The following is a 12,926-nucleotide window of genomic DNA, read 5'->3' as shown; positions in this document are numbered from 1 at the left end:
AATGTTCTGATCTGGTCAACAAGGCCATGGTAATTAATTAACAATGAGATCAGTTTAAGGTTTTCCTGACACTGATTCCATCAACAAGTTGGACAATACTTTCCCTGGTCAGGACCTAGGATTTTGTGTTGAGATACTGTTCATACTTTAATCACCCCACAAAATGTTTGACCTTTGACCTTACAAGATAAGCTGACTGAGTGTTGAATACACCTCCAAATTCAGTGCTATTGACAATACATAAAGCACTTTGTTGGAACTTGTAAGGATCAAAGTTAATGTGTCAATGGAGGGCAATGTAACTCATTACTTAGTAAACAGCTTATTAAAAGACATTGGAAAATACATGATCATGAAATCACTTCATAATTCATTTTTGTTTCCATCATCGTTATACTGCCATTTTATCATACACCAGTAAGATCCATCAATCTTCCAGAGAAATATTGACCTGGACGCCGACAGCTGATGGACAGCATGCACAAGAACTTTTCTGTTGGTCTAAAATGTTTAAAAGTTTATCAGCACTTTAGAAATAATTGATGGATTGAATGCTAGACACAAATTATAAGTCTGAACATTAAAAATGTCCTGTACATAACAAATCATTACTTGATGAATAAGACATCCCTCTCTTGGATATTCTCACAATCAGTGACTTAAACAATACTGTTTCACTTAATCACAGTAGAAATTCAGGAAGCAATACCTGTTTACATATGTAAGATGAAACTCACCTCTGTACCCTAAATAGAAGGCTATAGATCAAACAAAGACATTCTCCATTCTGATAAAATAGGGGCTACAGGTTAAGATGATGAGGGGACTTATGGAGATGAAGAAAGGAAGGTGGTAGCTGGGAGCAATTTAATACTTTGATGTGATGAATGTCTGACCAAACAATGAAAATACAACGTCTACCCTTTAAATTATGCATGAATCACTGGACATCTTGGTCTGTGCTTTGCCAGCGCGTCCATGTGCACTTTGGTTTTACCTCCAATCTGAACTTATCTGAAGTCTACACACACAATACTAGGCAGGAGAAAACATAGGGTCCGATAGCCAATTGGACCCTTTTGGGCCCTGGCCTCAAGCCCCTGGGGATGGGTCTGTGTCGATTTGTTCATACCCTAAAACTGGCACCCTGTCCAAGAATTTTATCAAGGATTGAATATTTTTCCAACTGAATATAAACAAAATGCAATGAAAAATATAATTTTCCTATCTAAACCACATTAAATGTTCACCCCTCCCTAGAGAATCAACCCAGGATCATATATATAACCAAATTTGTATAACACTTTAAGACTTAGCGTTCTATAAAAAGTGTTTTATTCTACCAAATATATGTCTTGAGAAGATTTTTGAAAATTCAGTCAATTTGACCTTTTTGGTCCACATATCGGCCCCAGGGGGACCATTTAGGGCCATCTTTTGGGTCAGATGACCTCAAAAAACATATAATGTTCTACTGTTGACAGAAAGATTGGGGTTCGACTCACAGGTGTAGAATGTTCTACCATTGACAGAAAGGTTGGGGTTTGACTCACAGGTGTAGAATGTATTACTGTTGACAGAAAGGTCAGGTTTGACTCACATGTGTTGAATGTTCTACTGTTGACAGAAAGGTTGGGGTTTGACTCACAGATATAGAATGTTCTACTGTCGACAGAAAGGTTGGGGTTTGACACACAGATGTAGAATGTTCTACTGTTGACAGAAAGGTCGGGGTTTGACACACAGATGTAGAATGTTCTACTGTTGACAGAGAGGTTGGGGTTTGACTCACAGGTGTAGAATGTTCTACTGTTGACAGAAAGGTCGGGGTTTGACACACAGGTGTAGAATGTTCTACTGTTGACAGAGAGGTTGGGGTTTTACTCACAGGTGTAGAATGTTCTACTCTTGACAGAAAGGTTGGGATTTGACCCACAGATGTAGAATGTTCTACCATTGACAGAAAGGTTGGGGTTTGACTCACAAGTGTAGAATGTTCTACTGTTGACAGAAAGGTTGGGGTTTGACTCACAGATGTAGAATGTTCTACTGACAACAGAAAGGTTGGGGTTTGACACACAGATGTAGAATGTTCTACTGATGACAGAAAGGTTGGGGTTTGACTCACAGATGTAGAATGTTTTACTGCTGACAAAAAGGTTGAGGTTTGACTCACATGTGTAGAATGTTCTACTGTTGACAGAAAGGTTGGGGTTTGACTCACAGATGTAGAATGTTTTACTGTTGACAGGAAGGTTGAGGTTTGACGCACATGTGTTGAATGTTCTACTGTTGACAGAAAGGTTGAGGTTTGACTGACAGGTGTAGAATGTTCTACTGTTGACAGAAAGGTTGGGGTTTGACTCACAGGTGTAGAATGTTCTACTTTGACAGAAAGGTTGGGGTTTGACACACAGGTGTAGAATGTTCTACTGTTGACAGAAAGGTTGGGGTTTGACTCACAGATGTAGAATGTTCTACTGTTGACAGAAAGGTTGGGGTTTGACTCACAGATGTAGAATGTTCTACTGTAGACAGAAAGGTTGGGGTTTGACTCACAGATGTAGAATGTTCTACTGTTGACAGAAAGGTTGGGGTTTGACTCACAGGTGTAGAATGTTCTACTGTTGACAGAAAGGTTGGGGTTTGACTCACAGGTGTAGAATGTTCTACTGTAGACAGAAAGGTTGGGGTTTGACTCACAGATGTAGAATGTTCTACTGTTGACAGAAAGGTTGGGGTTAGACTCACAAGTGTAGAATGTTCTACTGTTGACAGAAAGGTTGAGGTTTGACTCACAGGTGTAGAATGTTCTACTGTAGACAGAAAGGTTGGGGTTAGACTCACAGATGTAGAATGTTCTACTGTTGACAGAAAGGTTGGGGTTTGACTCACAGGTGTAGAATGTTCTACTGTAGACAGAAAGGTTGGGGTTTGACTCACAGGTGTAGAATGTTCTACTGTAGACAGAAAGGTTGGGGTTTGACTCACAGATGTAGAATGTTCTACTGTTGACAGAAAGGTTGGGGTTAGACTCACAAGTGTAGAATGTTCTACTGTTGACAGGAAGGTTGGGGTTTGACTCACAGGTGTAGAATGTTCTACTGTTGACAGAAAGGTTGCCATTTGGTGCTTGAAAATTAAGCATTAATGTGAAAATTTTGAAAGACACAAAAAAAAGAGCTTGAGGGAATACAAAATTAGTAAAATGAAAATGTTTGGGTTTATCGCCCTTTGAACAGCCAGGGTCATTATGAGGCAGGGTCTCCTTGTACAAGTTGGTGACTAACTCATTGAACAACAAATAGGAGGCCCGTCATATGCCAACCAGTGCAATTAGGTGAAGTGTCTTACCCAATGACACTCACAGTATCATAACAGCACTATCCAGCCTGTTTTTCAGTTAGTAATAGATAAAATTGATGCCGATAAAAATTAATATAAAACTGCACCATACAGCTGTAAGTTTTAATGTCCTTCCAAGACTCGCCAGTGATGATTGGGGCTGAAACCGCAGAAATCCAGATTGGAAATTATAGGAAAATCAATAAGATCCTGATCATTATTCATTAATTACAAACATGGATAAATCCAGAATATGATTATTAACTAGATGGTGATTTTCACGTTTTGTATGATCTATCATAATTATAAAATGTATACCTCCAAGTTTGTCTATGGCTTCAGAAACTTCAACATAACTTCATATCCAAAAGAATTTTTTTTGTTTTTTTGTTTTGTTTTGAAAATCAGATGATTTTTTTTAATCTCACCTTCCTGAATAAAGCACAACATTGGGAGCTGACTCCACACCAGATCTAATCAGTACAGATTAAATGCAATCTTTTTTCTACTGGAGTATATAGAAACCTTTAATAAGACCGGATTTGTTCACCTCTTGTGTTCACCTCCGAGTCAACAGTGCAGCATTGGTGATAAAAATGGTAAACTCTGGCTCCAAAACAGCTATCAATCCCAGACTACATCAGCAAATAGCATGCCACAGATATTATCAGGTGAAAACTTGATATCCATGCAATCTCTTTTTTTGAGTATAACAGAATGAGAGTCCTTCAAATGGATTTTAAAACATAGCAATTTCATTACAAAAGTGAATATGCCAGCTATCTAAATTGTTTGTTTTAAGTGAGAACCGTTACTAATTAATGAATTTTTACCAGTGATTATTAAACGTTCAGATTGGGGTGTAGATTGTATCTAGACACTGTCGCTCCGGTCTGTTGTGTCCACGATATCTAACATATCCCCCGGCTGTACATTTTCCGAGGTTATGGTTGAAATCCAAGGTTTTCCTTGGAATTACCTTAGAAAAACCTTGGAAAATACAAATGTCCGAGGTTTTCCTTGGAAACTGCATTACCTCGGATAAAAAACCTCGGCTATGGCAAACAAAAACTCGGACTTTTTTAGGGTGACTTCGGAAATAACTCGGACAATCAAAATTATTCTAAGTGACCTCGGAAATAACTCGGACAATCAAAATTATTCTAAGTGACCTTGGTAATAACTCGGACCATCAAAAATTATTCTAAGTCCATTTTGGAAATGAATAATTTTGAACAGAGTGGCAATGGACTTAGTAATTATTCTGATCTATGTACTTTGTGTGTCATTATCATCATTTATGTATTATCAGTTTCTTCTTAAAAGAAAACACTTGATCATCACCGGTTTTTGAGTTGTAGCATAACTTAACTTAAACATACACTTTTGATATTATTATATACAAATTCAATGATCAGTCTCTCTCAAAATGATTGGGAAACAGGGATCCATAAAGGGCATCTCGATTCTTGACGATGATCATAGGTTCTTTCAATGAAGTACACTTCAGAACAATTCTCCTGCTGTAAAAGAAAGAAAATATCACTTGCACTCATCTGACATTGAATATTAGGATAATAAATCATTAATATGATTGGGTAATGTGATGGTGCAGTGGATAACACACTTGCCTTTCACCAAGGTGGCAGGCCGAATTCAATTCCCCAATCAGACATGAAAAGGTATGGAGGCACCTGCCCAAACGAGTGGGTTTCCTCCAGGTACTCTGGTTTCCTCCCACACAGACCTTTTGTGCAATAACATTCGGTCCAACAAGAGTGATTAATTTAAGTTGTATAACTTGCTTCATAATTCTTTTAAAAAGTCATTTTTTTTAAAGATATGATTAACTGACTTATTTAATTGTACATGTCTCAATTGTCAATAACCAATTACAAATACAATGCAAATCCATGTAGAACTTTTAAATTGATCACCACTAGAGCAAAATCTGTAGTTTTTTAAATTAAGAACATAACAATAGGTTCACATTAAATGAAAAAGAAAAGAAAAGCAGAAACAGAACTTTTCAATTAATTACCTGTATTCAAGGCGTTTCATATGAGAAATATATCCCTCCAATACACTTTCCATTTCTCTCATGAGTTTCCCAACAGCAAAAACCTGTTTTGAACTCTTGTGCAACAAAAACTGTTCAATTTCGATGCCAACTTCTCCATCTTTGGTTGTGGATTCCAAAGCAACAGTATAAGAATTCTGCTTTTTTACCTTGGAACATGATGTACTGTACAGATAGAATCCATTTCTGATCACCTTTGCAACCTTCATAAATGATTCCTCACTTACATCACCTGTCAGATGTTGCAGCTGCTCTTTGACAAATGGCTCAAAATGTGATTCTATTACTGTACATTTTACAGTTCTGCATTGATAGGCCTCCTCTCCAAGAGAACGCTGTCCTTTGCCTTCAAACATGCTCCTTACAAAATCCTTAGCCACACCTTCACCAATGTGATGTTCTGTTTGCATTACTCTCTTCTGAGCCTGAAAGTTCCAAAAAACTTGACGACAAACATTTCCTGTTCCATGGATATTTTTCTTTATCTCTCCATTGAAAGACTCGAAAGGGAAACAAGACCAACACCAAATGGGTCCCCACTGTCTCACATTGTCAAGCATATGAAGTAAGTTGTGCATATTCAAACTCATTATGTTTGGTCCATACAGATCAGAGGCAGTTGATGTGAAGAATTTGAGGAGTGTTTCCGCTCTCTTCATTTGTGACGCAGTTATCCCCTCCGACAACAAAATGTAGATAGCCTCAACAAGAGAGCTGTAGTGTTTCAGGTAAATCAGTTTCAGTTTTCCTTTCAAGCAAGGTACAGAATAAAACAGAAGCCAGTTACGCAGTTCAGATGCTTTCCAATGATTGTAGGTGTTTGTCAGAATTCTTGGTAGTCTATGAATTACATGAGGGGGGCAAATTTCTTTCAATAATTTGTCTATCTCTGTCATTCTGTCTCCAATATAATAATCTTCTGCCTTGTTCTTATCATCAAACCACAGAAACATTAGCTTCTTTGTGATACCCAGCAAAGTGCCATGCATGTAATCAACCATAATGTTCTTTATCAATGAGAAGTAGGGCAAGTAACTGAAGACACTAAGACCATTAAAGCCAAAATATCGTTGCCCATCCTCCTGTGCTCTTGTTGCATTCTCTTTCACACTTTCATCAGTTCTCAGAGGTGGTTTTTCTGCTCTCACTGGATAGGCACGACAAGATCCAGCTCCACTTGCTACAACTTCGCCAGGTTCTTCACAATACAAACAGCCATTCTCACCATTGTGTTGGGTCATGTTTGTGACATAAGCCCTTGCCTGCAAGTCCATTGTTGCAACAATCAGCATTGCCTTTATTGTGATCACTTGTCCTAGAATTTTAGCTGTAAGACCTGTAGTATACAAATCAAGTAAATCCAGAACGAGAGGTTTAAGGAACATATTCATTTTGGGCTTTCCTTTCCCCTGCCAGAGTCCCCAGAGCATCATATTTTTCCTTGTGAATCTTTCTTTTGCAGGGAGTTCGTTGATCAGAAGATACACTGGCCATATCTGGACACCTGAACTCTGGAATAAAGGGACTCCATCAGTGAACATAGATAAAGTGATATTGTTTTCATTGTGTAAAAGGCAGCCTGGTTGCTGTAGTTCTTTGTATGCTGTTCCAAATCTTATGTCACTCAAAGTTTCATGAGATGCAGGTGCAACCTTCATATCACAGATCTTTTCCCAAATACCATTCCTTAGAACGATTTCTTCAAGTTGTGTTTTCAGATTGCTTGTTACAAAATATTTTCTTGATTCTAAATCTGACTTGCGTCCATTACATCCAGGTGTTTGACAGGTATCTTCATCGTCTGAGAATAACTTCTTGCAGCAATCACAATACAACTGAAATTTCACATAATCTGAACTGAAACCACATTTTTTCTTCAGTTCATATAAGCTTCTCTCTGCAGTGTTGTCTGCTGGAAGATGCATTTGAATTAGTTTTAACAAATCTTTGATTGCCATATCTGACAAATTGTACCTTGCAGCATATGCAGTTGTAGCAAGAACGTGTTCATTGGTAGTAATATCACTGTTATAACTTGAAGAGGAGGCAGGCAGTGCATAGAGTGGAGAATCCTGGATGACCGGTGTACTCTGTGACAGCTGCTGATCATGTGACACACCACTATCATTAGGGCACATTTCCTGGTTTTCTCCTGAACTACAATTATTGTGTTCTGAATCATTAACAACAGATTTGACAATGAAACCTGGATCCGATGCTTCTTCATTATCTATGTCCATATCTTCCATCATGTCAAAGCTTTCCATTCCATCCAAAACATCACTGCTAGTAGAGTTTGTTGCTGAAGTTGAAGAGTGGAAGTTTCCTCTTTGATGTTTTGATACTGACCTGTAAATAAATAAAACAAATTTGTATATAAATAAAATCCATTGTTAGATTGATATATAAAAAATGAACTATTATTTCAATGTGCCATAATAGCTTCATTTTGACAAACAAGAACATGGTTTATTGGTAGTAAAATATTACTGAGTCAATTGATATTAACTTTATAATTTATTTGAGCAAATATTGTGTTATCACACTTGCAAAACCAACAGTCCTGTTTATAAAAATGATTAGCCTTGCATTGAAAATAGATACATACATGTGCATGCCAATGTAACTAACTGAGTGGAGATACATGTAAAGACTTGTTACTTTACTGGTTTTTGATATTCATAATTTTCAGCTGTAATATTTCCATATATATCACAGATACTTTTGGTATAATATTGGAATTCTTCATTTGTGATAGAACTTTTATGTGCACTCATTAGGTGCATGTACTGAAAAGGCTTTTACTTACACAATGTTTGAAATCTTACACTTACTTTATGTTGGATTTGTGTCGCCACCTAGTAGCTTTTGGCACTGGAATTGACTCATCAAGGTTGTATTCCTTGTATCTTTTTCTGACTTTGCACACTGAAAAATAAAATATGTAACATTACAATTATTATGTTGTGCATCAAAATTATTTTGTTAAATCCATCAATATCAATTATCTCACAGTAAAATCCTCCTGAATAATGTGAGAAAAGAAGATCAAAATAAGTGTTTTTTCTTACACTTAACTCCATGTATATTAGAAAGGTGATTTTCCAATGTCTGCTTGCGACTCAAAATCTGTGAACAAGATTCTATTGGACATTTCCACTCTGAAGGAGCAACCTGGCAAGCACTCAGCGCTTCTTCATCCATTGCTGAAAAGACACAATGCAAAACTTGTATTTATGCTGAATTAAATCAAACTGGATTAACAAAAAGTAAATAATTAGAAGGAGTTAAAACATATGGCCTTTGGATGGCAGTACAAATGTGGCTTAAACATATGTACATGTATATCTTTAAAATAATGGTTTGAATTGTCACAGAATGATATAATATATTTAAATGTTGTACGCACCATTCATGAATACATTCATTCATTTGGTTTTCAAATTAAAATCGTTCAACCACTTTTGTTTGACGTCATATCAATTAAAGATGGAAATATATTAATTGATTGACGGCATCATTATTATGGATGTTTTTATACAGATAATTAATTAATGACACAAAACGTGTCACATGGCGTTTTCAGGATATAGAAACCAATTTTACTGGAGGCCGATTTCACTTGGGTAAATCGGGGCCAATTTCACGCGGGACTGTTTTGACCATACATCGCCGGCAGTGGCTAATTACCTAAATAGGCCTAGTTTGTTTTTACCGAAAAGATCGGTAGATCAACTATGTGAACATCGACAATTTATGTTTCTTCAAAATTCTTCACAATGTCAAATATACGAAAACTTACCTGGAGCCCTGAGACCGCGGATCGTGAATCGTGGTCATGGAACAGCGGGAGTTTACAGAAATTTCGTCACCAACACCAACTGTTGCAATATTTGCCATTCATGTAGAATCGACTGCTGTTGATCGCGATCGCAGAGATGCATGGAGACTACTAACTAGGTACCGATGTATTTCAAGAAACTACATAGATCTATATAGATACTAGTTGACGTTAATAATCAAAATTCGATGTAACCCAATATTCAGTCGCCGTCAGTTCCCTCCTTATTCTGAATCAATCAGTCGCTTATATAAAAGCCTCTATCCGATCAAGATCACCGGATGCGGATGCTGAAGATGAGGATCGATGGGAAGGCGCGCCCTTTTGAATGATAGTTATCGTGTCATATTACCTGCATTCGATCTCTTATTTTTAGCGTTTGTTCTCGTCATCTCTTGACAAAATGCCGATCGCACTGATGATATGGGTTAACGACGATCCCATTACAGGATCTGTAATTAGTTTAAGAGAAATTACATCGCCAAGAAAAGAATTCAGCGACTACAAAGTTGGCGATAGAGTCGAGGCTCGGCTGCCAGGATGTGGGATTTTTGAATCCGTGATTGGAAAATTAGGAGGTTGGTAAATCGTGTTTTATATAAATTGTTCAGTTGATGTGTATATGCAGTTTAGTGTAAATTTGTTTGACATGATAACCTTTTTACGCAGGCCTTGTGCCCGCCGCATTATATTTGAACCAGAAATTTATGTGGATGCGGATCGGGACATCAACAATCGATCTTTTATGTAGAAATCTACATCTAGTACTTCTTTTACCTAGAATTTAAAATTTGACCACATCGTTGACTGAAATCGTTTTTAAATATCTTTATAACAATTTGGAATTTGACTCAAAGTGAAAAATAACATTTCAAGGGCATCTTGTGGGATTCAACGCAATACTTTAATGTCATGAGCATTCCACCCAAAGTTGTGTTTTATAAAGCTTTTATTGATAACAAATACTTCATTAATAAGAAAATAGATAATATGCTATTGACCTCATGTAGGGTGGTAGTAGATAGCTAAAGCTTTCCAATTTAACAATTATTTATTAATTTATGATGTTTCATAATGTAACTTATTTCAAATTCAGAACATGCACATGTTTGAAAACAAACAAGTTAAATTATTCAAGATAAACTTGCCTTTATAGGCCTCGTCATTGCCAGTCAAAATAACCTTCCAACAGAACTTTGATACGAAAATGAATCTAGTATGATTTTACATCATGTTTGTAACTTTGTATTGATCTTTCAGATGATTCCGAAAGAAAGGAATTTAAGGCAATTATTGACAGTGCCGAGTTTGTAGAGCTGTTAAAGAAGCTTCAAATTGGGCAGGTGGGAGAACCAGAGCCTACTGTCCGTACTGATCAGGAGGAAGAACAGCCTAACATAGAGGCATCAGCAAAAAAAAGGAAGTCTAACCTCAGTGAAGGCGAGAAGTCAAATAAAAAAATGAAAAATTTAAAGAAAAAGCAGCAGGTTAGTTTTCAAAAACTGTTATTTCAACAAACTGAATTAATCAAATAAAATCATCAATTGGATAATAATTGACATTGTAATTATTAAGATATTTTTAAAGTTGGATCAGAAGCCATATTAAATGGAAAGAACTATATGTTGTTGAAAATGAATATGGATTTATGTTATAAATGCATAGAATATTAGATTCAAATTTATGTTAAAAAGAAATGACTTTTCAGATCCTATTTAACAGCATTTAAACTTAAAATTGATTCCTTTTCTAATACAATTTTAGACGAACATTGAGAAGGCTGCCAGTTGTTTGGAGTTACTTGAGTTAGATTTGCTAACTTCCAGCTGCATCAGTACTGTATCATCATCAAAACAGTCTGATGCAACACCATCCACCCCGCAGCTGGTTGTCATGCCAACGCCCAGTATTGAGACCCAGGAAGTAGCTGTTCATCAGCAATCATGCAGCTCTGTTCCAGAGACTAATTTCAATAGTCTTTCGGATGATCAAGACTTGACACAATCGTCAACTAGGTAAGAATATTATGTAAGCTTAAGTACAATCTGATACTGTTTGACTTAACATAAATCAGTTACGAATATACTTACTAATATACTTTATCTGGCCGTGAGCTGATGGGCAGGGCCAAAATAGTCAAATTGGCTAAAATGACTCAGAACTCATATGACCATTTTGACCCTTTGTTCATTTTTTTTTTTACAGCTACAAATTAATGAAAATAGTTTTAAGTCAGTTTCTTTTTTTTTTTTACTGTTTATTGAGTTAACAACAAACTTGTGTTCAAAATAGCTTTCATCAATTGTTCAAGCAATACAGACTGATCAGTAACAACAGTAAACCAGCATGAAATATACAATATGAAAGATAACAAGTCCAAAATTCCAATTAGCAGGGTTCCTTTTAATTTTTTAATTATTTTGCAGGAGTTCATCTATATTAGGACAATCATTTGATGTCCTGAACAACACGTCATCTTGTGCCACATACAACAGAACTGGTCCAGATGTCCAGTTGCAACAGAGGGTGGAGGCTGTTGAGTTAGAATTGTCAAAGTGCTGGGCCTATATTCATCAGCTTCAGAACCTGGCTGTATAATCAACAGCAGGTATATATGACAATACATTTGAGTAGGCTCCATGATAGTGTTATATTGATTATGGATTTATATTGATAATCAATCGATGAGACATCCAATTTAAATTAGTCGCTTGTGAAATCCCACCATCGATTTGTCTTATGTAGTTCTAATAAGTTCTAAGTAATATTTAGATCGCTTGACAGTGTTCGGCACCAAATGCTAAATCCCTTTGGGTTCCCTTTTTCCAGTTTTCTTATCAAAAATTAATATTTATAATTACTTTACAGATGAATACCGTCAACTATGGAAACCCATACCAAAAAAAGGTACAAAAAAGTTATACTTTTTTAGGTACAAAAAAGTTATAACTTTTGATGCTAGATTGGAACCATGTTTAAACAGCGGTTCCAATCTAGTACTAAAAAGTTATAACTTTTGATAACTTTTCTGTACCTAAAAAAAGTTATAACTTTTATTAGGTACAAAAAAGGTATAAAAAAGGTACAAAAAAGGTATAAAAAAGTTACATTTCACACAAAAATAGGTATAATTTAGGTACTATAAAGTTAAAAAAAAGTTATAACTTTTTCTAGGTACTAAAAAGGTACAGAAAAGGTATGAAAAAGGTACAAAAAAGTTATAACTTTTTCTAGGTACTAAAAAGGTACAGAAAAGGTATGAAAAAGGTACAAAAAAGTTATAACTTTTTCTAGGTACTAAAAAGTTAAAAAAAAGTTATAACTTTTTCTAGGTACTAAAAAGTTACAAAAAAGGTACTAAAAAGGTACAGAAAAGGTATAAAAAAGGTACAAAAAAGTTATAACTTTTTCTAGGTACTAAAAAGTTAAAAAAAAGTTATAACTTTTTCTAGGTACTATAAAGATATGAAAAAGGTACAAAAAAGTTATAACTTTTTCTAGGTACTAAAAAGTTACAAAAAAGGTACTAAAAAGGTATGAAAAAGGTACTGAAAAGGTACAAAAAAGGTATAGAAAAGTTACAGAAAAAGTATGGAAAAGGTACAGAAATACATGTCTTCTAGACCAATGAATTACTATTCATAAAAACATCACGGAAAT

The 12,926-nt window shown here is 35.8% G+C and overlaps 2 protein-coding genes across 2 annotated transcripts; one reads left to right on the top strand and one right to left on the bottom strand.

The window, feature by feature from the left end:
- Positions 1–1,585: 1,585 nt before the first annotated feature.
- On the bottom strand, positions 1,586–3,148 carry LOC117328388 (mucin-3A-like). The gene has a single exon (XM_033885916.1). It carries the CDS (start codon positions 3,146–3,148, stop codon positions 1,586–1,588), a length of 1,563 nt encoding a protein of 520 aa, XP_033741807.1.
- A 5,743-nt stretch (positions 3,149–8,891) lies between these two features.
- LOC117328387 lies at positions 8,892–11,864 on the top strand. Its single transcript, XM_033885915.1, has 3 exons — positions 8,892–10,753; positions 11,031–11,281; positions 11,693–11,864. The coding sequence occupies exons 1-3, from the start codon at positions 10,727–10,729 to the stop codon at positions 11,862–11,864; spliced, it is 450 nt and encodes a 149-aa protein (XP_033741806.1). The 5' UTR covers positions 8,892–10,726.
- Positions 11,865–12,926: the final 1,062 nt, after the last annotated feature.

Source organism: Pecten maximus, chromosome 5 (genome assembly GCF_902652985.1).
Source record: "Pecten maximus chromosome 5, xPecMax1.1, whole genome shotgun sequence".
Lineage (NCBI taxonomy): Eukaryota > Metazoa > Mollusca > Bivalvia > Pectinida > Pectinidae > Pecten > Pecten maximus.
The sequence above is the reverse complement of the archived record's forward strand: the minus strand, read 5'-3'. Positions and strand labels throughout refer to the sequence as shown.

Bases quoted from the DNA above. Each gene is read 5' to 3' on its own strand.
- LOC117328387 (XM_033885915.1), top strand. From the start codon at position 10,727: ATGAAAAATTTAAAGAAAAAGCAGCAG. The intron at 10,754-11,030 runs GTTAGTTTTCAA...ATACAATTTTAG, and splicing joins ATTTAAAGAAAAAGCAGCAG to ACGAACATTGAGAAGGCTGC. The intron at 11,282-11,692 runs GTAAGAATATTA...ATTATTTTGCAG, and splicing joins TTGACACAATCGTCAACTAG to GAGTTCATCTATATTAGGAC.
- LOC117328388 (XM_033885916.1), bottom strand. From the start codon at position 3,148: ATGCTTAATTTTCAAGCACCAAATGGCAACCTTTCTGTCAACAGTAGA.